We start from the raw sequence: 25,810 nt of genomic DNA on the forward strand, positions 1-25,810 counted from the left end.
TCATTAAGTTGGACCAAAAGTGAATTTTACATCACTTGAAGAGGTAAAGTTCTTCATTGAAAATTTGAACCATTTTTAAAAGGTCTTAGTAGATAGGACTAAAGGGGGAAAGACCATGAATTTGCATGGACCATGATTAATTAGTAGTGAGTTGTGCCTAAACTGTATTAGACTCAAATCACATCGTTAAGCAAATAAAGTATCAATAAACCCAACATTAATCAAGCATTACCCTCCTTATTTATTCAAATATATACAAAATGCAAAGATCCACATATCCCCGTTGAGATGCCTTCCTATAACAGGCGCATTATCATTGGCCTTTATGCTCCTTTTTATCTGCTAAACCAGACTAATTTGATGCCATCTATGATACTTCGGCTAAAGCTAATCGCTTATTTTTCACATCATGTTGTACACCAACGTGAAAGTTTTCTACAATACGAGATGCATCGATGTTTTGTTTAAGTTAACTGTTAAAATTTAGCATGCAAATCAAGTTGTCTAATACATCATACACCAGTGCATTATAGAATTTCGCATCACATAATGTGAAAATGTAACTTTACTTGCTCTAAAAACAAATTTATCAGGACATGTAAATTATAATCTAATACAGTTCATGATAATTGTGTTGACAAAATGAAAAATGACCATTATGGAAACTGCAAATTAGGTTAAAATATGCACACTTAAAATATGCGTGTGTCTTCACTTGTAAGTGAGAGGTCTTATGTTCAATTCTTGTAAAAAACGAGTTTGAACCACATTAATTATTGTTAACTCATTGTGAGACAAAACTCACCCTCTTTCCTTTAGGATAGAATATATATATGCGCGCGGGCGTGTGTATGTATATATCTCTAGATCGATCGATCTTACCTAGAAAATAGCAATAATAGCAAATGAGAAAGAAATATAATAAAAATAAAGTCATCGATCGATCAAGATTTAAAAAATGCATCAAGCAGGTGTAAGTGCAGCATCACCGCAAGGATTTGGATTTTTTTTTTTTACAGTCCTTGTAACTTTTAAAGATACTATGGTGGAACTTGGACTTTTGATATGATTCACCTATAAATGTGCCACCATACTCAATGATTTGGCTTGGCTTTTATATTTTTTCAACAATTGTGGACGCAGGAAATTTTTTAAAATCAAAATGACCTTGAATAGTTCAATAATTTAGTTTGATCGTCAGCATAAAAATAAAATAGTTTAAACAATAGAAAAAGAAGTATCAATAATTTGGGTAAGGCGTTGGAAATTTCTGAACAGCAAGAGTATAGAACTAGAAGGACCAACCAGAAGAGGGCATGTAAAAGTTTTCTTTGTGGGCAAGGGTTCCTTCCCAGCCAGCCAGCCATCCATCCATCCATCCATCCATCCATCCATCCATCCATCCATCCATCCAATTCCAACCATTTAAAACTATTGACATCGGCCAACCCCAATTTATTTTAAGAACCCAATATTTTAGGAGAGCCTGGAGTGCCACGATTGGCTTGCACGTGTTTGCTTCACCAACACTTGAAATATTGAATCTGGATTGCATACATTTTACACCATTAAAAATATCGTTTCCACAGAATTTGGATAAGACCTTTGAAAAATGAAGGCACAAGGAAAACACAACCTGTTTGGCTAAGGAGTAGATCCATCTAGCCGGAGCTTGTAATCCAATAACATTCATTTAAGCGTCACAAGTTTTATTTCACTTTTATCATCTTCGATATCGTTTAGAAAAAAAATGCACAATTATGTCAGTTGAAACAAATTAATGAATTTAACATTAAAAAAAAAAGAAAGAAGACAATTCTATGAATAAGCATTGTGATATTAATTAAATTAAGCACCCCAAATGGGCAAGAGCTCCTATACGTTGAATATGGTGGTGGTTTTGATTTGATTATAAATAATAGAAAAGTAGAGATATGTTGTAGCCTAAAATTTAGAGGGAAAGAAGAAGGGAGGGACGGCGTAGAGAAGAGAAGGGTTTGAGAAATTGTGTGTGATATTCATCATGCATAGTGTATTTCTTTATAGTAATAGGAGAGAGAATAACTTACCCTCTAAGTAAAACAAAATCTAATGGGAAAGATCTTATAGATTCCGAATGATTCCGAATGATTCACAACCACACTACATTAAATATTAGTTACAACACTCCCCCTTGAGTGCTTAAATACTCAAGTAGTAGTTCTATCAAATCTTTAGCCATAAAGTTGAAGTAGTTGATAAAGTTGTCTCGTAGGCACTGTTAGAGAGCACGTGAGTCACACATAGGGATTTGCATGTGTAGGATTATGTCTCACCAAATCTGGCTATGGCAAAACCCAAAGGGGTATAATTCATAGTCTTAAGGAAAAAAAATGTGAGTTAATGCAACGTGTTGATACTTAACATCTTCAAGATGTAAGTAGTAGACAACATACAAAAGGGTATGACCATCCTAATGTGGGTGCTTTGTCAAAACCTTGTCACATTAGCAAAACCTCAGTGATTATACTTCAAGATATTCTCCCTGAGATCCCCCTAAGAAGTACAAGTGTTGCAAATGAGAAGATCTGCACATACCAATTCATCGAACAAGCTTCTGGAAGATTGACTTTGCCAACGACTTTGCGAAGAGGTCGGCAATGTTGTCTTGGGACTAGATCTGTTTGACTTTAATCTTCTTATGCTCATGTTGATGCAAGAAGGACACAATATGCTTGGTGTTGACTTTGTTAATGTATCATTGCTTGATCTGGTCGATACATGCAACATTTTCTTCACAGGTCGTCGTATGACTCAATCATGGATGAAAAACTGTAAGTACTTTATGGCAATAAGCTCAAAGACGTTGTAACTAGGTTTTGTTTAGTGGACCTCCAAAATATTGCGGTGTTCCTAACTATAAAGACATAACCCGTTTGGAGACGTGCCTTGTTCCAAAATCACTTTCATCAAAAATGTTTTTAGTTATTTTAAAAGTATTTTTAAACGAACTCTTATTTTACGTATATTTTCCTAATCAAATGGTTAGGTATTATCATATATTAAGATTTTTCTCTATTTAGATTTTAAGCTGAAAATTTGAAATTAAGAGCCCAAGAGTTTTACAAGCCAGAGAGTCCACTTTTAGACTATTAAGTTTAGGCCCAATGCTCGACGGCTCAGCCCATCTCTTTTCTCACGCTGAATTTTAGTTCCTGGACTTATAACTTCACATGATGCATTCATAGTGACACAACATATTTGATCTTTCATCATCCTTTTGTTTGTGTAACAACACCAAACAAAGTTTGAAATTTGCAGGCACAAACCATGAAACTCGGAGACAACATTTAGAGCAATTCCAACCCTTTATTTGATGTTCTCTCATATTCTTAGGCATAAAATGTTACGGATATCGTATTGTTGTACTGTATTTGTGTAGTATCTGTAATGACAAATGATGTCCACATGTTATATTGATTAAGTGATGTCTACACGTTATATTGATTAATAAGTTCATCTCATTAAATGCTTGTTGTATGCATCAGTCAAAATTAAGAAGAGATTGCGGAAAGTATTAGGAAAACCCTAAATTTGCGGTTTGCAATAATACATTCTCAGTCTGTTATTCTTTTTATAAGCAATATTCAATTTTAAACTAATTTAAATTTTCAGATTAAAATTCGGGAAAGAACGCATTCCCTATAGCCGCTACCAAACCCTAAACATTTCCAAACTTATCTTCAAAATAAAGAGGCCCACCTTTATCAAAGACCCATTCCAATAGAGGAGCTTCAAATAAAGATTCCTACCAATGTGATAGGAATCCAATAAAATTCCAAACTTGCTCATTGGACAAATTTTTCAGTGTTTTCGAAATATAAGGTGGTACATCATTTATCATTATATAAGAGTTGTGAGATATTTGTGTTAAAAAATTAACTTGACAAATAAAACTTCCTCCACTTATATAATGATACGTGGTGTGAAGTGCATCACCCATGTTCCGAGCACAATACAAAGTTTCTCTTCACATTGGTACTTCTTCTCGGGGTATGTATGTATGGATGCCAATGTGCTAGTCGCTATCCTTCTGGAGGAGTTCAAGTTAATTGTATGATCATCTTAATTACATGCTCCCACGTCCAACTCACGACTCTGCTCAGAAAGCCAAGTTGTCTATGCATGAGATAAAGAAGACGACAACAAAGTTCCTGCGGATTTTATAAATTAATCTGAAAAAAATATAAAGCAATTTGGAGATTGACCTCACTCAATGCACATGGGTTAGATAGACGTTTACATCTTATATAGTTAGATAGATGGATTGGTACTTGTTCTTATTAGAGTGATGGCCAAATTATCCACAAAATGATAAAAGTAGTGAGAGATGAGAGTTGTTAGGGTAACGGGAGATGCGCCTTCATTTATGTAAATTTACATGATGCCCTTCCAAACCCTCTCATCGATCACTACTTTTCGATCTAAACTTTACATTAGTATACGTATGTGTTAATTTCATGTGAAACAATCTGATAAATGTGAATAGTGCTTAATCTGAATCACATCCGACGACATAAATATAGGGGTGTGATATCCACACATCCCATTTTACTTTTCACACACCCTTCTAATTTTCGACCGTCGGATCGAATGAATTGAAGAAGATCAACAGACAAAAATTAACAAAGGGTGTGTGAAAAGTAATTTGGCCTAAATATATTGTCTAACAATAACATACTAAATTTACAAAAGAATTATTACGATAGAACAATTTAAAGTTTAGCATAGTATTGTTTCCCAAAAAGAATTTTGTGTTCATTAGATTTAAAGAAATAAAGTGTTTTACCATTACAGCTATAAACTTCAATTCACATTATTGGTCCAAATTTAAATTTTGAGATAATAGATGTTACATTTTAACGTGTAGAATGTAAAAGAATTCAACAACCATTTTGTTTTAGATATTTTAAGTGTGGTAGATCGCATGTGACATGTTATTACTATCCACATTTTATAATAAGAATCATCATCAGCAAATATGATACTTTATTAAAAAAAAAAAGACATAGAGTGTATATTCATAAATAAACACACGTATTTTAATGACAAAAGGATTTCTGAGGTTAGCGCAATAGATGATCTAAACTCAAAACTTGAATTAATTGCATGCATGATCTAGACAATTATGCTTTCTGGAATATGGATTAGTTGCTTAACGCAATAGATTTGTCTTTAAACTGTTATAGATCAAAGAACACCGTGACAAGTAAATCTCAATCAACCAATCAATCTTTTATAACAACAAAGTTTGATTGGTGACTAATGACATTAATCCTCACATTGGAAGCGTGCACGTCAGGAGTGGTATCTCACACGTTTTGTAGGAACAAGAAGAAGAAGCTCACTCCACAACTAATTAACTAATCATGCAAGCTATTTACATGAGGCATCTGTTCCCGTGGTGGACCATTATTTGGAATCTACTATTATAATATTTTGTTGGACTCAAAATATTTGAAAATTATTTGTTCAATTATTCAGGTAGACAAGGCAAATCATTCACACTTTGTAACTCTGTGTTCACTTTCCGATGTACACAATCATTCATACCTGTTCGTTAAATTAATCGATTATTTCGCGTGATGAAAAATATATAAAATTAGATGAGACCATAACATAGATCGCACTAGCAAATACAAGAAATTTTCTTCTCAAAGGCAAGTTAAAGCTCGCACTACTTTGCCTTAGTTGCCTTTGGCTTCGTACTCTACCTCAGCCTTTTCGTGTATAGCAATAATGTGCAATGCGGATAAGCGCAACTGCATGCATTATTGATCCTATGCAGTTGTCCTATCATGAAATTTTGTCTCTAACTTGCTGTACTCTACAAGTTATATTATCCAACATATATTGATTATGTCCAAGAAATTATATTATCAACGTCCTTAGTGTCAACATTATTTTTCACTTGGCCCATTGTTATTAGTAACAGAAACAAGAAATTGAATTTAAAATTTCTTTTAGTATTACAAAGCGAGATAATGCAATACACCAATAGTTAATTGGTCACTAGCCTGGATGTACAAAAGATATATTGTAGAATTGATAAGAGATATACGATTACGATGAGAAAGAAAAGAATGGAATGTGAAGCAATTGGATGAAACCCCAATTATGATTTATGATCAAGTACAAGACGTCATCAGAAGAATTGTAATGAGTTTCATACACAATTGTATATGGGAAGAAATAGAATTATTACAAGAATATGGTCAATCCAATTAATTCCAGTATTTGAACAAAATCCTAAGTGCAGGGGGAGGGAGTAAAACCCAGTGTCCTCCTCCCCAAGTCAAATTCCCACAAATGGTGTTGCTGCATAATGTTACCAATAATTGAGGGACCAACTTTAATTGGCACAAACCCTAGACACATCGCCCCGACAGCTACATTAAGAGCATAGGCCTTCACTGGTGGCTCAAATTTAGCTCCATCTGCAAAGTGAATTGCAAATTTAGGCACTAAAGACTCGTTGAATCCCTTAGGACTGAAGCAAAACTCAAAAGGGTCTCCATCTGCTGGCACTTTTTTCAATTTCGACAAAGCCCTTGTCATTACATCCATGACAGCGTTATATGCCGGCCTTCTCAGAAGTGTGAGGCTTGTGCCTGAATCAACTATGGTTCCACCTTTAAGATTTTCGTCCCACACACGAGGTGGTATCTCTAACATTTTCCCCCCAACTGAGATTCCCTTCACATTTACTCCATAGAACGACCCCTTGTCATCGGAGTTACCTACAACCAGCTTTGTGTACCTCATTTGTTTATGCAATATAGCTGGTTTGTGGCCACCAAATGTAAGATAACTTGAGACGTTTCTGGGGCTTTGCTGATCAACCAGGCAATAAGAAAACTTGCCACCAAAGTTTGGGGCAGCTTTTGTAGTGAATGAGTTCCTGCCAAAGCCCAACCCCAATATACCATCTCTATCTCTAATGCTTCCAGTCCCTCCACTGCCCTTGGTGCGGTCTGTGCAACCAACTATCACATTTTCCAGTTTGGTTCTCCTATCACTTGCCATGCTTACCCATACAGTCTCGTTGGCAAACAACCCAAATGCATGTGTCCCGTCTAGGTACCTAACAAAATAGCATTGTGCCAAAAAAAAGAAAACAAATTAAGTTGCTGGTCATTCATAACTATGTTTAGATTGAGTTGTTATTAGGTTATGAACTGATAATGTATATTAGGTTAGCACTTTCCTGCACTTTCAATCTCATTCTGACCTGGAGAGGTATATAAAGAAATGGGGTGATAAGATTTAGGATTTAAGATATCCAACAGCCAAATCTCCGGACATCTTTTAAAAAATTATGACCGCCAGAAACATACCAACAATGTAGATCAAGCTATCGCATGTGAGTCGTATTAAGATTGGCATTTGCTTCCTATTACAGCCGCAATCACATCCAAAAGAGAACAAACTTATGTGTTCGGTACAAAAATGTGCGTCATGTGACTCTCAACTACTTACAATAAGTGCCATTTAAATCTTGTGCTGGATGTAGGTAAAACGCAGCGCCTACATCTTCTGCAGTTGATGAATTTGGGGTACCCCACAAATGTATCTGATTGTGCATAGAGACTTGTTAAGTTTTTTAACTAATTCTGTGTTGATTTCTGAGTTTTGGAAAAATCCTAGTTATCCTTTAACCATAGCAAAATGGTCCATGAACAACAATGGGGACGAAGATGATGATGCTAAACAAAAGACCCTATAAAACCCCTGGACAACACAGGACCATGTAATTTCTGTCTATGCCGACTTTATTATTTAGTATATTGTTTTACAACTAAAACCAACTTCAATAAAGACAAGTTGCCTAGCTAACAATTTTAGGTCGGCTTTAAAAACGAAATGGACGTATATACCTCAGAAAAGACACATGTTCCAGCTACTTCTGGTTTGGATTTTCTCTTCCATTTCCATTTCAATTTTAAATAATCTTCACAAAAATATAGTGTATGATACTAACACACAGTCACGGAGTATAATTAATCCGTTAGCATAGCATGAGAATATTCGTTAAATCATGTTCTAGTACCACACACAATAGTTAGTGTCGAATCATACATCTATTAAGATATTCTCTTATCCCATTTTTGAACCAAATTTTTGGACTGATCCTAAACTGGAAACTGGATTCTTCAATTTGACATTTCATAAACAAAAACAAAGAAGCAATAAGCAGAAAAATGGGAAAATTGAGAAGCAAGCGTACGTACGAGAAATCATATTTGCAAGGGCTCGATGGGGTGGGGCATTGGTTGAGAGAAAACATACCCGACAGACCATCCCTGCACAAATTAGAAGAACACGGTACAGATTTAAAGGAAGAAGAACGATCTGCATGGAAAATCGTCTTGCGTTGCAACCTTCCTTTGTGCGTGCCGCACCGTTTTCCGCAACGATATCGGCAGTTTACCCACGTCAAGTCACTGCCGGTATCCGCGGCCAACATGAACCTTTGTGGCGGCGTTCCGATTTTAATTTTCACCAGGTATACCCCGGAACCGTAATCCCAACCCGAACTTATCGGCATTGCCATGGAGACTCTTTTTTCCGACACCATCCGCCTCGTCGTGCTCCCGCTGCTGTTTAAAATTACCCCTTGATCATCACGAAGGCTTTCTTCTTCTTCTTCTTCTTCTTCATGTTGTTGCCTTCTGTGTGACATCATTTGATGGCGGACAACGTCATGGCTGTGGAGCAACCTGAAGAGCTCCTGCTGGGTTTTAGGCTTCTCATCCTCATGCAGGCCATTATAATGTGGAGAGTACTTGTGGATTAGCTTGAGCTTCAAGGCGTTTTCCTGACTTGCGCCGTTGAATGCATGAACGAACACGAAGCCTTGGATTACCGAGAGGAGGAAAATGATGAAAAGGGTTGAATTTTGCTTCACCTTCGCCATCAGGAAAATGAAACAAAACTCAGATGAAAAAATTGTAAATATGGGAGTGTATATAAACAGGAGAGGAGAAACGGGAAGAAAGCTAAAAATAGGTTTTATATTTTTGGGAAGGGAGCAAGTGTGAGGCTGGGGTTTCTGGTTTTGCAGTTGAGGCCTAATTTGTCGGGTGTTAATTGACGACCAGAGAGATTAATGTGAGACCCTGAAATTTTAGAAGTGTTTTTAGGAACTTTGGAGTACCTACGAATTTTACAATTTATAGTTCATTTTAAATGGGTGATAATTTTACTTGAGTTCAAAGATTATTTTGAGGCAAAAAGATGAAAGTGAATGAGATTATAAGCTCATTGCATCTTTTAGATTAATTTTCGGAGCTCAAACAAATTTACAATGAAATTTTAAATCTGACAGATTGGAGAACATCATGTGGCAACCAAAGAATGGCTGACTTTGACACATGGCAGCAAAGAATGGCTGGTACTAAAGCATGAGCTGGCTTCACTAAAGCAGGAGGTGGCTTATTATTTGCATGCATTAAGCTGGAGGTGGCCGTGAGTTAACATGCAGTCAACATGTGTGTGTATGATTCATGGTTATATAGTAGGAGCTGTCGAATTAATGGCTTAAGTCATCCATGAGCAAACTTATCACTTTCTGCCGTCCATTGAGTCCAATTAGAGGCTAGCGTTAGCTGCCTCATTTGTAGTAGAAATGGGAGCTTTCCTGCTCCATTGTTTTTGGAAATGACGAAGCATGCAGCATGTGAGCTCTTGTAGGAGAGAGAGATGGAGATAGCATGCATGTTAAGCCATTGCCGAGAGAAATTATGAGAGTTTGACATGCAAGTGCATGCAAACATGTTTTGAACTAATGCTATATACATAGGTTTAGTTCTTATACATTATATATGTCTATAGAGAGAGAATCAAAAAGAGATTGGAAGAAGTACATGGCAATTAAAGAGCTTGTTCAAGTACGTGGAGTCTAGTTATTGTAGTAGTGACGTGGATCTTTGTTTTAGCCTTGGAATTGAGGGCTTTGAAGCCTATTTGATGACTGGACAACGATTTCTGAGACATTAAGGTAAAGATTTACATATGATCAGATTTCTGGGATTTTGTACAAGTTTCGTATGGATGAGATTTAGAGAAATTTGATGTTTGACTCAAAATTCATCAAATTTGATCTTTAAAGGATGTTTGTATGGAAAAAGTGAGTTGTACTATTGATGGATTATGTTTTGGCTTGAATGATGTGTTGAATTTCTAGGAAAACAAACCTCAAAGCCGCTGGTTTCATACCAGGGATTGAACTACGAAAATAGTTGTTATGGGAATAAAGTTTAGTCATTATATATGGACATATAGTGACATATTGTAATTGTTGAACTAGGGACTCCAAATTACTCGCGGTGCTTGCGTTTAATCGAGGTATTGATGAGGAATAATGCTTGCTTGGCTTGGAGACTAGGTAGGGCCATCCTCACTTACCCTAGATATGGAACTTTGTGCATGTATCTATATGTAAATATACGAATGCCTGTGAAAGCTGCATAGATTTTGTTGTGATAAAACCATGAGGAAAAATGGTTTTATTTTATATCATGATATGCATGTTGTTTTATGCTACAAATTAAAGTGATGACTTGAGAGTGAAGGGAGCATAGCGACCGCCTTGGGTTTGGATCCTCTAAACCTCCGGAGGGGCTACTACGAAGGGATTAGTACCGCTACCTTTCTAGGAGAGGTACTTGGATATCTAAGGGTAGAGCATTAAAGGACATTCTCTCTACACCTTACCATAAGTATATTCGTTCGGAGTTGGTCCAGTTAAGGGGGTAGTTGGTCATTGGACCGGTCATCAGGCATGTAGCAATTTATTGGGATCCCTACTTTCTTTTAAAAGGAAATTCTATGAGCATACAATCTATTTTCGAAACTAAACTGTCACATCCCGGCCCGGGCGCCCACCACATCTCGGGCTCGACTCCACCGTAGCACAATATTGTCCACTTTGGGCTTGGACCATGCCTTCACGGTTTTGTTTTTGGGAACTCACACGAGAACTTCCCAGTGGGTCACCCATACTGGGATTGCTCTCGTGCGAACTCGCTTAACTTCGAAGTTCCAATGGAACTCGAAACCAGTGAGCTCCCAAAAGGCCTTGTGCTAGGTAGAAATGGGAATATACATATAAGGCTTACATGATCCACTCCCCTAGGCAATGTGGGATGTCACATAAACAAAGCTTTTGTTGTGCATCAATCATTTTCCTATAGTATATATAGTGTCGTATACTATTTTCAAACCTAGTTGGGGTGGATTCCCTGAGGGGGAGCGATGAACGTTTGTGATGCTCACCCCTACTTTATTATAGGACCGGTGCACCTACAAATAGACGATCTGGACTAAAGTTGGGACTAGCGTTGTTTGTTATTTGTCAACTTCTCGATTGTTCATTGCCTCACCGTCTTGAAGGAATCTTTTGTAGCCAAACTCAGCCATTTGTACTTTCCAAATCGTAATAAAGAGTTGGTTTAGTATGATAATTACCTTAAAGTCTTTGGTTTTGTTGTAGATTGTGAAGTTCTTTTCCTATGTAAAAATTTTATCCAAATTCAGTTGCCATTTTATTTTTCATTTTACCAAAATGATTTTCGCTTCCGTACTGCTTAAAAATAAATTATTTTATTCCCCCTCAAATAGCCTTACGTTCTATTAGGAATGTAGTGCTATAGTGTTGGATTTTAACACTATAGTATTGCATTACTAATAGAGTGTGGCACTGTTATGTGCCCCTTTTTGGGGCGTGACAATTAAAGTGTGAGAGGTTGGAAAACCATAAAGGGGGGCGCCTTTATTTTTTGAGTTGGGGATATATATAGTATTTTGCCTTCAACCCAACTTCTGATTTGCCACTACAAGTGGCCCTCTACCACATTGGTGGAGAGAAGTATTGTTCTTGCATCACGGTATAGGTTCGAAACCGACTTCCTAATCTAACATTTAATCTAATAAATCTATCGTTTGACCAAATAAAAACTTATGATTTGCCATTTAGTACTACGATCTACTAGTATTCATGTTTACTTTGTAAGCGAGAGATTTTAGATTCGATTCTTGCCAAAGGTGAAGTTGAACCTCATTATTATGGCAAGCCCATTGTAAGGTTTAGTCCACTTCTCCACCCTTAGTGGTACATACTATCGTTTGTTCATTAAAAAAAAAAAACGAAAAAAAAAAAAAAAAACCCCCCCCAACTTCTAATTTCATCTGTCTCTTTGTTTCTAATATTATTTTCATTTTCATTTTCCCACCACACAATTTTCTAATGAAGGATATGGGAATATGGTTGATGTGTATTCATGTCATGTCTACCTTATATGTAAATGCCTAGCCTTACTATATCTTGGAAATAAAATTCCACAAATGGCTCGTGGACTTTTTCATATTTGTCCAATTACCACCTAAACTGAATACATTTACGGTTTGATACCTAAAACTCCAAATTGTTTAGAATTCAAAATTTAAACTTAGGTGGTAATTGACTAAATGACTCCACGTACCATTTGTTCCATTTTTCCACAATATCATGTGTGTGGCATCCGTGATCAATAATTTTAGGGGTTGAAATGAACAATTATTCTTTTAAAATATGAGATTCATAAGATTTTGTTTAATAGCATAATGATGCCGTTTGTATAAGACTTGATGCAATAATTTAGTCATTAAAAACTATTTGTTTGTTTGATATGGAAGAAGGACAGGCATCTGTACAAACTCATGCATGTATAAAACTCTTGTACTTTTCAGATAAGATTTAAATATGGCAGAGGATAAGATAAATATGATTAAAGATATAATTTTAGATGCATGCCTCTCTGAAATATTGAAAGATGGACACGGTTTGAGTTTGAAGATGTTTTGTAAGAACTGCCTCCTTTACTAACATGCCTGCTCCTCTCAAGTCCTCTGCATGGAGCGAGACGGGTGATATTTTCACTTGCTCAACGTGGCCAGTTGGCTGAAAGTGAAAGTTTGGAAAAAGTCAATATTCTCTTTTATAAAATTCATTGAAATTCACCATTACTAAACTGATTCACAGTCTCGCCATATAACTTGTATCAAGTTGTTTTACTAATCATTTTCAGACGGACTCATGGACTTTGGAGGCAGGGACGAAGTTAGAAATTTCTTTTAGTAGGGGTATCTCGAAAAATAACTAAGAATACCTTATTATAGGATGACTTAATACCCAATATGATAATAGGGATGATTTCAAATGATGAAGTATCACAATTTCAGTGGTGCAAACATTTCAGTCTAGTAGTGGAAAGTGACAAAGTGATAAGAAAAATAGTCCTACATGATAGGCGGGAGAGGGTTTTTTGGTTTGAATGACAAAACAAGAGCACTTTTGCCCATATTATGGAGTGGAGTAGTATGAAGGTATGTTGAACATTAGATGCATATATTTACTACAAAGATAATGCATGTATTTTATATAGCTAAAGTCTGTAATTTAACAAACGAATTACTTGAGTACGGACATCTGCCCCCAATGAGCTTTGATTGGCTTTGTCCATGTTTGTAGGTGATTGAATCCATGCATTTCTTCGACCGGGTTACAAGCAAAGGGCTTGCAACCAACTGGTTCAGAGTATGTATGTAGCTGAGTTACCAACTGAGGCCATGGACTTTGGAAGTAGCAATATAATTGATGGCGATGGTAATTTTGACTCTTAGAATTGAATTGGAACGGATGACTTATTAGATTGCGTATCAACAAAGGCCTCATTTGATGATGATTAGAATTGGATTGGATTAGATGACTCATTAGATTTAACGTATGTTAAAGTAAGAAATATATGTTAACTCGAAATCTTCTCCAAGCTGAAGATAGAAGATGAATTGTCGTGAAATTGAGCAATGTATCATTTCCACTCCGAAAGCATAAGAACATGCCATTGAGAGAACTTTAGGTCAAGTTGTCCACTCCCCTGACTTGTTGATATTATTGATATACTTCAATTACATAGTTGCGTCGATATGCTTGTCAGACCATCTGAACTAACGAGATAAATACCAATAAATTAATAATTAATTAGATCAAAAGTAAATAACTACGTAACATCTTATTAAGGGGTTGAACAAGATACATGATCAAATGGTCTGACTTAAAACTTTTCGAATTAAAGCATAATTGCAGTCAAGAACCACGCGTCTAATTAGCTTACTCTAATTTTCACTCTCTAGCCAATGTTTCCAACAAGATTAGTGTTTTGATTTAAGCTATATAACTTGGTGCGCAATTAAATGTCAATCTTCCTAGTTTTCAATAGACTAAACGATTCCCTCTTATGTAGGTTGGTCAATTGAACATAGAGGTGCTCTGCTGCTTGGTTGAATATATTAATTTTAAAAATAAAAGGACAAAAAGTAAATCCCAAGAATGCGCAAGAGGAAATTATGGACGTTGGAAGTCAAAGGCTGTATATATAGTACAAATATACGTATGCGAATCCAACTAATGAAGAAAAATGAGCTGTTTATCATCAAAGATTTGGGGTTTATTTTTCGTTTTATTTAAAGGGAGTTTTAACGAAAAACTCACGGTACTGTTCACTTTAACGAAAATAACATTTTTATACTAAAAAGTCAAACCTATTACTATTTATTTTACCCTTTATTTTGTCTTTGTCATTAAAACTCAAAATTTTCAAACCCTTTTCATTAGTTTTCCTTTATTTAAATTGTACCGGCTAATCAACATCAAAAGAGTAGTTGTGAATGGAAGAAATTTTACGGTGTGCAGGGAACATGGCTTCGTACATCAAGTGTCATAAAATACAATTGGTTGGAGTTTTTTTTTTCTTCAAGTTTCTAACTAATTATATTATGACATTTAGTGTAACAAGCCATGTTTCTAGCACACTGAAAAATCTCTCGTGAATGGAATAAGGAAGCATAATGGTGGTTAATAATTGTCTAATCACCGTTCTGATATATAATAATTTGCAACTAGGAGGAGCAAAAGAGGTTCATATTTAAAAGGCAAGATTTGGAAACAACTACTAGACTAATTGGCATGGTTGATGTTGAGAGAACTTGAGAGTTAGTAGCCACCAAATCTGCCTTATTAGATGGAGATTTTGACCCTTTCTGTCCGCATTACTTGACCTTGCCTCAAATGTTATCTTTGGAACATTATTATAAGCCTCCACTTGGATATTATGGACTTTTTAGGAGCATTTGCTAACTGATTGCTGTAAATCATAGTTTGACATGATTGTATGTTTCGAATGAGCTATTGTTATATATATAAACTTGACAAGATTGTACACAACATAAATTCACATGAAAAATTACGGCTTCGAGCTTGGGTGGATCCGTTCGGATTGATCCAATTGAATCTGTTAAGATAATTTTTCGGTTCATGTCAAATTGCAGGTCACTCAGTAGTTAAACTTTTAAGAGTAAGAACAGTTTTCAGTAACTTTGGATGATAATTGATATGCGTGGTTGGTACTATGTAGTGTTATTTGTTTTCTTTTTCATAAGCGTGTAGTCAAAATCATGGATTTAGAAGAGTTCTCAAACCACCCGTTAACAAACTGTTAACAAGCAGTTCGATTTTGGGTTACATTCTCCACCAGTTAGCAGAACGGTTCGTGTTGGCACCAGGCCTCACGTGAAGAAGAGGGTAAGCATGTGTTTTGGCCCAATTTGAAGCCCAAAACTCCAGATTTGTGCCAGCCCTGAGGAATGGTGGCATCATGTTTGGCATAGTAGAGCCAATCCCAAGCATGCTTTCATTACTTGGTTGGTAATAAGGATTTATTAACTGCCGCAGATTAACTACATAGAGTTTCAGAGAAAACATCGAGTTGTGTTTTCCGTTACCACTCTACGGAAGAGACCGTCTCTTCAAAGATTGGAGTCTTACCAGAGGGGTTTCGTGTCAGCTGCTGCAGGAGTCCTGCGGCACTAGTTCAAGTTGATATGCAAGTGGGAGAGACAGGCAGACTGAGCTTTGATTGTAATCCTCAAGTTAGTAACTTGTCAAAAACTCACAGCCTCCAATAATATCTGTCACATTGACATAAAATAAATATATCCAAAGTTTGTGCAAGGGGTTATTCGTGTTACAGTACAAGGATAAATCACGAACCCATACAATATCAAAATAAGGTATCCTCATTATCGAACACATTTTGAAAGGTTAGAAGGACAAAGAAGTTGTAAAAAGTTCATCTCTCGTTGTATTATCTCAAGATCCTTGTGGCATCCTCATCAGCCATGATTCTAGCAGCAAAATCACCATACTTCTCCAAGAAGCTCTCAACTGTGCGAATATAGCTTATATCCTATAAACCCTAAAGCAGCCATATCCTGCAAGCACAATCTTTCTGCCAACCGTACTTATATCAACTTATTTCTTCTAAGACCATTTCCAACCGAGGGCTGGCCAGAGACCTCGTTTTAGCCCTCTAGCCCTCCAATATATTAATATTTTAATGAATAGTACATGGTTATATTTGCCTCCATCTCCAACCGAGGGCCATAGGGCCAAACATAATTTATTATTTAAATTTAAAAACTACAACAACTTAAATTTAAAAATGGTGAAAATTATGTGAGATCAAAAATCATGTGCCACTATGTTTGGGTGAAGAAATTTAAGATTACTAAGGAATTTAAAAATGACGGAAATTGAAATGATGAGATTTTATTTTTTTAGAATTTGTAAATTTTCTTGTTTGGTTAACCTAAAAGAACAACGGAATTGAATATGAAATTTGTTATTTTTAAACTCTCAATCATAGAAATTGAGAAATGACACCTATTTACATGGAATTTGAACTTGGGATTTGGAGGTCCCAAATTCCAAGTTTTTTTTCTATGCGGAAATTCTAAATTTCTATGTTTATGAATCCAAACAAGAGAATTGGTGCTTGTCAATTTATAAATTCTGACTTTTACCAAAATTCCATGTTTATTTCCCTCATCCAAACATAGTGGGTGGGTCGAGTCCGTATCGCCGCGGAGCAACAGCCGCGTCCGGATCTGATCTATCTACTCGGCAATTCATTTGTATTTATAGGAAAAAAAGGGGAATTTTTTAAATTCATTAAAAAAAAAATTTGGCCCAAAAAAAAAAAAAAAAAAAAAAAGAATCCAACGGTAACTAGCCATTGGATTCAAAATTTTGGCCTACTATTCGTGTCGATTATAACCAACACTATTGCTCTTATTCATATCGGTTATATCCGACAATTTTAAGCAAAAATTTTGGCCAGCCCTTTGGCCCTTTCAAATTTTGTGAGGCCCATGAGCCCTCTGGCCTAGTCCTCAGTTGGAGACGGTTTTCGGACTATTTTCAGTCATCTGACCCTCTGGATCATTCGGTTGGAGATGGCCTAAAGAAGTTTACTTGTAGCAGGACAACAAACAGCATGCATTTTTCGAGCCAATTCTATGGACTTGTATGAACTTCGACATGAATAATGGTAATTATTGTATCCAACAATCAGCTTAAATTACCTTAGAAGCGTTGCCCACGAGCTCGCTTTGAAGCTTTATTACTTTCTCTTCTGCATTGTACGTCCCTTTGTAAGGGAATAATATAAACGAAAGATCAAATAAAGTAATAAGTAGGAGACATGAAAATTTGTTGAAAAAATTTCATACAATTGATTTCACAGCAATACAGACAGAAGCGATACTCATCTGCATTCATTTTTTTTTATAAAAGTATACATGCCCAAAATAGGATCTACAAATTCCAAATGGGAAAATCACATCAAATTCTTTTGGAAGGTGCTCTTATAAGATTCATGTCAAAAGTTAAAACTCCTTGGTAGGTAGCAAATAGTAATAGAACTCTCAAATATAACTTATTGCCAGAAGAGCAAAAATTAGAAGCTCTAAAAAGAGCGACTCCAAGCCAAAAAGACTCCACGTTTTGCGAGGGTTATGGGGGGGTAAGAAAGTTTATCGTACGTAACTTTATCTTGCTTTACAAAGAGGTTGTTTTCACAACTCGAACCTATGACATTTTGATCACAAAGGGGAAACCTTTCTATTGTGCCAAGGTTCGCTCTTTCAGTCGCAAAGAAGGTCTAAAGAAATAAAATGAAAAAAATAATTGACCCCACTATTCTCGACACACCTTAAATATGATCAGTTATTCATTCCAATCCAATCGTAGAGACCAAACTAGATAAAAAGTGCAATGGAAATGGGCATATGCATTACATGATGAAACACCATTGGCCACAACATTAGTGAATCTGTGTCATAAAAAAATTCAATCTTTATTTGAGTGGAGTTTTTTTCTAAATACTAAAGCACATAAATTTTCAATTCCTTTTCAAAATCCCAATAGATGTGAGAAGAAAAACAAAAGGGCAATGCCAAATCAAGAATTCTCTTGTGTTTGTAAACGGGATACTTTGGATGCGGTCCTTAATCCTTAACATTTTTTGATTAAAACCTTAATAGTATTCAAAGTTGGATCAAGGTCCCTTAACTTTGTACACCTCATTATATTACTATTAATATTTATATTTTTATAGTTTTGACATTAATTGTTTGATATTTTATGAGATTTATAATCCTATAAATTTAAAATCCCTCATTATAATACTATTAGAAACGGTTACAATAAAAAAATTCAAACATTTTGATTGAATAAATGGATAAAAACTATGTAAAAATAAGAAATAAGAAATGGCAAAAGAATGTATCCATAGTGTTAAAAAAAATGGTACATTTCACATATAACAAAGTGGTACATTAATAAAGAAGAATGGGTAGTACATTATAAATAAATTAGGGTACAAATAAAAGATTAAAAATTATGAGTACAAATGAATTTTTTAAAATATAGGTGCTAAAAGAAATTAATACATGGGTACAAAATAAAACTAAAAAGAAAAAAAAATGTTGCAAATTAAAAGTGGGTACAAACTAAAAATATAAATATATGATACAAAGTTTAGGCATAAAACATAAATATACCATATGTAATTTTTCTATCATTGATTAAATATACAATGTCATGTGAAGGTATACACATGGGTACAAACACAAATAAAACTTTAAAAAATATGGGCACAAAAAGAAACTAATATATGCGTACAAATTAAAAATGAAAAGAAAATTGGTACAAATTAAAAAATATTTGCAAATTAAAAATACGTACAAACTAAAAATAAAAATATATGATAAAAAATTTAGCCATAAATATAAATATACTAATTCTAACAGTTTTAACACTAAAGGAATATATTTAAAAATAAAAATATTTTATTATTCAAATAATTAATGATATTATTAATACCCAAGGACCTTGATTAAAAATTCAAAATGAATAGGATTTTAATCAATAGAGTAACAAAAAGAAGGATATGAACCTAATTTTCCCGTTTGTAAATACAGAAAAAAAAAATTCTAATTTTTGAAATCTCCTACGCTTACTAACATAGAAAAAAACAAAAAAAAAAACATGTGGCTCGCAACACTAAAATATGTAATCCAAATCATAAAAAAAAAAAAAAAATTAATTAAACTGATTACGAGATTAACTGTTCTCATTCTCATTCTCATTTTTACTCTGCCCTTCTCCCAATTTTCTCAATTACATATTAGTGAACGAGCAATAAAGCAAATGGTATTTTGTTCTGATTTTATCGATTACATATTAGTAAACTAGCAATAAAGCAAATGGTATTTTGGCTTACCATATCTAGTAAAGGAGAAATTTTAAAATAGGGAAACCTGATCACGTGTTCTCTAAGACTTACTTATTAAAAACTCCCTCTAACCCACCATTTGTCAGGCTCGCAATTCGGAGAAATTTTTAATTGTAATGAAAATATAAATGGTGCATCACGTGTTTTGATAGGAATGATGAAAAATTTTATTTTTTTAGTTATTAACTTTTTAGCACACATATCTCATAATTTATATAATGACACATGATGTATCACTATGTATACTGGTTACATTGAAAAATCTTTTCATAATTTCCCAAATTTTGGTCTAACCCTGCTCCAATAAATGCTTTGTTTGGGTTCCGAATAGAAGAATCTCTCCTAACAAAATTTTCTTCTCAAAACTTATATCACACATGTCCACCAATCATTGGACCATGAGAGGCCAGCTCATCCGGTTGCAAGGCCAGAGTTAGTGGTGTCCTCAGAGGAACAGAAGCCCCGCCGACCACTATTTCACAGAGGATTAAACGGCCAACCATCCATCCCCATAGCTGTGACCGTTTCCCTCCCTCCCTGCCTCCCTCTCTTTCCTCAAGTTAAACAAAAACACAATCCCAAAATTCCCAAAGTCTTTAATTTCTCTCACATTTATAAAATGGAAAATGGAAAATTGGATTTTCCTAATTCTAGTTTCGTTTTGTTCCACAATTTTCTCTCCCATTTTCTCTTCAGACCTTCTCCTCCTCCTGATTCCGGGCCTGTGTGGTGGTCCACCCAAGAACCAGCTCATTCCCCTTCTCAATTCCCACCAATTCCCACCATTTCCCATTCCCTTTCCAACCCATGACTCCTTCTTTCGTTTTCTCTCCATTTTTCAACAAAGATTTTGTCTTCCTTTGACAGTTGCTTGGGGAACAAACAATCCCTGCTTCAAAGGGATAAAGATTGCAGCTTTATCGGTTTTCATTGCCGCATTGAGTTTCTGGTGGGTTCTGCATTCCCTGCCCTCTTTTGTTTCGGATGGGTTTCTTTTATTTTTGCTGGGTTTCTTTTGTTGCAGACGGGTTTCTTTTTTGTTTTTGCGTTTGCATTGATTTATTTTTGCTTAGTTTTTTTGTTCTTTGATTTATTTTTGCTTAGTTTATCTGTGTAGATATGACTAGTTCTAATTTGATTTAATTAATGCAGTTTTAATTTCTGTACATTGACTTTGGTTTATGCGTCTGTGTCTCCTACGTGCCCACCACATACTGGTTTTTATCTTTGATTTTATTATGCTTTGATTTAGATATGCATACAAAGAATGTATGTTCTTTGACCATAAATAAGTAGAATATATTGTTGCTTGTAGCAGAGGATTTTTATTCTTTTAATGGTGATTGTTACCAACATGATCATAAATGAGGAGTTTAGGCTCCTTGCTCCTCCTGAGGATGTCAGTTTAAAGGGTTTTGTAATTGGATGGTTAGAGGGTTAGGTTTTGGTAGATGATGTTTTGATGAGTACAGTATACTTTTACGTGCTGAAGACTGCGGATGTTGTTGCGTGACTGTAGGTTAAATCGACATTATCTTGTGCTACAAGTAATGGTTTTTTTTTTTTTTTTGGTGACGATATGATCAGGAATTGCCTTTAAGGGGTGTTGTCGTTGTTACCCAAATTCATGTCTTCAAATCCATCCAATTTTTCTGACTCTTCTGAGGTAAGCGCTCCATATTGATTATGTTGATTCTTGTCATGTATTTTTGTTCTGTAAAGGAGTTAATCTAGCAATATCTACGTCTTAAAATTCTTTCTTGCTCTAATGCAGATGAGCTATAGCTCATCAGAAGAAGCACAATGTGGAACCAAGATGGAATTTCAGGTCAAGAGTGGTGCCAATTCATCAAATGATAAGGTTAACTGCCCCAAAAATGTGGATAGAATAGGAAAGTTTAATGCCAGTTCAACTAATAATCCATCAGGTGGACCTCAGAAAGTGGATCAAGTTTCCAAAGGAACAGAACTCAGTACTAAGACTACAGCTGAGACAACCACCAACAATCGTCCATTTCCAAGCCCAATGGCACCTGCAAATTCTGAACTTCTAACCACTTCAACAGGAAGGGCTACAGGAGGTATGAAAAGTAGCAATTCTGTCACCAACCTTACCCAAATGAGCGGCAGTAGCTCCCGCTCTGACAGCTTAGAGAGCTCCTCCAGTACACCCCTCAGGCCTCATACTGGTGGTGATGTGCGGTGGGATGCCATTAACATGGTCTCTAAAGGTTCCCCACTTAATCTTAGCCATTTTCGGCTTCTCAAGCGCCTAGGATATGGAGATATTGGCAGTGTCTATCTTGTTGAACTCAGAGGAACAAACACGTTTTTTGCCATGAAGGTCATGGACAAGGCATCTCTTGCTAGTAGAAACAAGCTGTTGCGAGCACAGACAGAAAGAGAGATACTTGGACTTCTTGACCACCCATTCTTGCCCACTCTCTATTCTTACTTTGAAACTGATAAGTTCTATTGCTTGGTCATGGAGTACTGTAGTGGAGGTAATCTACACTCTCTTCGGCAGAAGCAACCAAACAAGCATTTTACAGAGGAAGCTTCACGGTTAGTACCTTTCCAGTTTTTCAGATTGCATAATATTTAGTTAATTATTGATTGTGATTAACTTTTAATATGTATTTGATCTTTGATCTGTACTATTAAATTTCCTTACAAGCATGATTAATGAGGTTTGTCTTGGAAATACTAGTTTGATGCTTCAATTCACTGCTTAAGTTGCACAGTTAGAGTACCTTTCTTGCATTTTAAGGGATGTAGATGTCATGTTAAATTTTTTTTTTTTTTTAGATGCAAGAGTTATTTCATTGAAAGTTGGATACATAACGTAGATTAAGGGTCTCTTTCATTTCCGTGTTTATGGACAATGGCACGGAAAAGAATGGTTCTTGCCAGGTGCAGAAGTGCATATGTTTATATGCTGACTGATAGAATTCTTTTATCAAAGCATGATGAAAGTTTAGCTGTTTAGATTGGGCAAGATGTTTCTTACTTTTTATCCTTTGGCAGGTTTTATGCATCACAGGTTTTGTTAGCACTTGAGTATCTGCACATGCTAGGAATTGTGTACAGGGATTTAAAACCAGAAAATGTTCTAGTCAGAGACGAGGGTCATATCATGCTCTCAGACTTCGATCTCTCACTCCGCTGTTCTGTCAATCCTACACTAGTCAAGTCTTCATCTGCCCATGTAAGCAATGGTGGTGCTGCCGGTGGTGGTGGTGGTGGCGGGGGCATTTTAGACAATGACCTTGCTGTGCATGGTTGTATGCAGCCTTCCAATTTCTTTCCACGCATTTTACCTACCAAGAAAAACCGGAAATCCAAATCAGATTTTGGCCTTTCAGCTAATGGATCCCTCCCTGAACTAATGGCAGAGCCTACAAATGTGCGTTCCATGTCATTTGTTGGAACACACGAATATCTAGCCCCAGAGATTATTCGCGGAGAGGGCCATGGTAGTGCAGTGGACTGGTGGACATTTGGTATCTTCTTATACGAGCTCTTACATGGGACAACCCCCTTCAAAGGTCAAGGAAATCGTGCCACGCTCTTCAACGTTGTAGGCCAGCCTCTGAAATTCCCAGAAACACCACCAGTAAGTGTTGTGGCGCGTAATCTCATACGAGGACTCTTGGTGAAAGAACCACATAAACGAATTGCGTACAAAAGGGGTGCCACAGAAATAAAGCAACACCCATTTTTCGAGGGAGTGAACTGGGCTCTGGTGAGATGTGCCACGCCTCCCCATGTTCCTGAACCGGTAGACTTTTCACAATATGCCAGCAAGGAGGCGAACTCTGCAGACAAAAAGATGACAGATGTGGGAAGTGATAAGAAGAACGGTAGTAATGATTCATCTTATGTAGATTTTGAGTACTTCTAGCACTCCTTTAGGATGATATTTTACATTCTCGGGAGGAAAACTACATTGTACAAAGAGCAAAACGTTGCAACCCAATGAGATATATACTTATCATTACATGTTGAGGGTTTCACAGAGAAAACATTTGTTAGCAGAATACTATTGATTTCTTTCTAGGCAAGGGGAAATAACAACACATATACAGGGATGGAAATTGCATCTAAAGTTTTGTGTGTCATTCTTTCGCGTGTATATGCGTCGATTTCTGTTTAAGAATTTGTCGATGTGTACTACATTGTATATGATTTGTATCTGGTCTGGTGTAACATACTGTCAAATTGTTCAAAGTAGGACTAATACTTGTTCCGTTGCTTCGGAATTTCGTGCTGATTATGGAACTCCTCAGGTTGAATTGAAAAGTAGATTGTGTTAATGATACAATTCCTGGATATTGTATGCTGTCATAGTAAACTTGTTAGTAAACTTGTTTAGAATTTGTATGGGGAGATAGCAATACTGTCTTGTATAATATTCTCTAACCTTGACTTGTTTAGGCATCTCCTTGCACTTGGTAAAGATGCCTACTTGAGCAGGCCTTTGGGACTGCAAACTGGGTTTATTCTGAAACCCAAAGTGAATATTCGAAATATAAAATACTAAAAACAAAAAAATAAAAACATGCGAGACTCTAATACCATGAAATTAAAGTTCCACTTTAAAATTAATTGACAATAAGAGGGTATCACAACTCCACATAAGTCGTTGCATAACTTATACACTTTCCAACATGAGACAACTATTCACATTGATGAGGTATGATGAAAAATTCTAACAACAACCAAGAGGCCACCCTGGCACAACAAGAAATACTAAGGAGACCCACCATGCATGACTAGGGACTTTCTTGATTGCTCTAGATTACATGGTACTCCAGATGTTTTAATTGTTAAATCTTTATTTAAAAGTATAAAAATCAAGATCGACTAGTTAAAACACCTGGAGTATGGTACTCTAGAGCACCCTAGACGCTTTATCCATGACTATACATAACACAACTCAGAGCACAAAAAGGTATACTAACTAGCTATTAATCTAGTGACAGAAAAAACCTCTCTCTCTAAAACCTTTATTTCCCTCTGCCTTCAGGAAAAAAGAAACCCTCCTAGCTGCCACTCCTTACTCTGACTTGGGGTTGGCGGCAACCCGACTCCAACCTCTTTCTAGCCTTTCTTCCCTCTTCCTCTTCCTTCTCCAGCCCTTGTAGCTGTTATGATTTCTGATGTTAATCATTCATTTATTCCCTCCAGGCCTTACGGGTTATATACATACAATCTTTACAATTTAAAAATGCAAGTGACTGCACGCCACACATGCAGCAGCACAGTCACAGCACACAATAGCACTCAGATGCAATAGCACGAATAGAATTCTGCACTGCATGTGCATACTGATCTCAACCCATGCTTGCCAACTAGGATTCATGTGCATACTGATCTCAACCCATGCTTGCCAACTAGGATTCTGCACTGCATGTGCATACTGATCTCAGTGCATACTGATCTCATTTAACAGCCCCCCGCAAGCTGACAGGTTGTGGAACAACAGGAAGCTTGGAGACAAGGAACTTAAACCGAGACGAAGACAGACCTTTGGTAAACAGGTCAGCAAGTTGATCTTGCGAACAAAGATAATTAACCAATAATTGCCCACGAACCACCTGCTCCCGTACATAGTGATAGTCAACTTCCAAGTGTTTAGTTCGTGCATGAAAAACTGGATTGGACGCGAGAGCTATGGAAGATATATTGTCACACCAGATTTGAGGACGAACCAAATACAAATGCAGATCTTTGAATAATGATCTTAACCAAGAGAGCTCAGCCGCAGTGTATGCCAACTGCCTGTACTCGGCTTCAGCACTAGACCTAGAAACAGTCTTCTGCTTCTTTGAACTCCAGGATATAAGGTTGGAACCAAGATATATACAAAAGCCTCCAGTTGAATGACGAGTATCCGGATTCCCTGCATAATCCGCATCAGAGAAAGCACTGAGTTGAGTAGGTCCAGGTTTATAGAGAAGACCATGAGTATGCGTGGCCTTCAAATATCGTAAAATCCGTTTGACGGCCATCCAGTGAGTTGTTTGGGGAGCATGCATAAATTGGCATACTTGGTTGACAGTATGCCAATTTATGAGATCAGTGGCATAATTGGC

At 36.2% G+C, this 25,810-nt stretch overlaps 2 protein-coding genes across 2 annotated transcripts; one reads left to right on the top strand and one right to left on the bottom strand.

Annotated features, from left to right (window-relative positions):
- Positions 1-6,041: 6,041 nt before the first annotated feature.
- Positions 6,042-9,012, bottom strand: LOC137729807 (aspartic proteinase NANA, chloroplast-like). Its single transcript, XM_068468842.1, has 2 exons — positions 8,271-9,012; positions 6,042-7,123 (listed from the first exon to the last, which is right to left on the bottom strand). The coding sequence occupies exons 1-2, from the start codon at positions 8,954-8,956 to the stop codon at positions 6,289-6,291; spliced, it is 1,521 nt and encodes a 506-aa protein (XP_068324943.1). The 5' UTR covers positions 8,957-9,012; the 3' UTR covers positions 6,042-6,288.
- A 12,495-nt stretch (positions 9,013-21,507) lies between these two features.
- On the top strand, positions 21,508-23,616 carry LOC137729952 (serine/threonine-protein kinase AGC1-7-like). The gene is made up of 2 exons (XM_068468999.1): positions 21,508-22,277; positions 22,740-23,616. The coding sequence occupies exons 1-2, from the start codon at positions 21,529-21,531 to the stop codon at positions 23,614-23,616; spliced, it is 1,626 nt and encodes a 541-aa protein (XP_068325100.1). The 5' UTR covers positions 21,508-21,528.
- The last annotated feature ends 2,194 nt before the right edge of the window (positions 23,617-25,810 follow it).

Source organism: Pyrus communis, chromosome 3, assembly GCF_963583255.1.
Source record: "Pyrus communis chromosome 3, drPyrComm1.1, whole genome shotgun sequence".
NCBI classification, from domain to species: Eukaryota; Viridiplantae; Streptophyta; class Magnoliopsida; order Rosales; family Rosaceae; genus Pyrus; species Pyrus communis.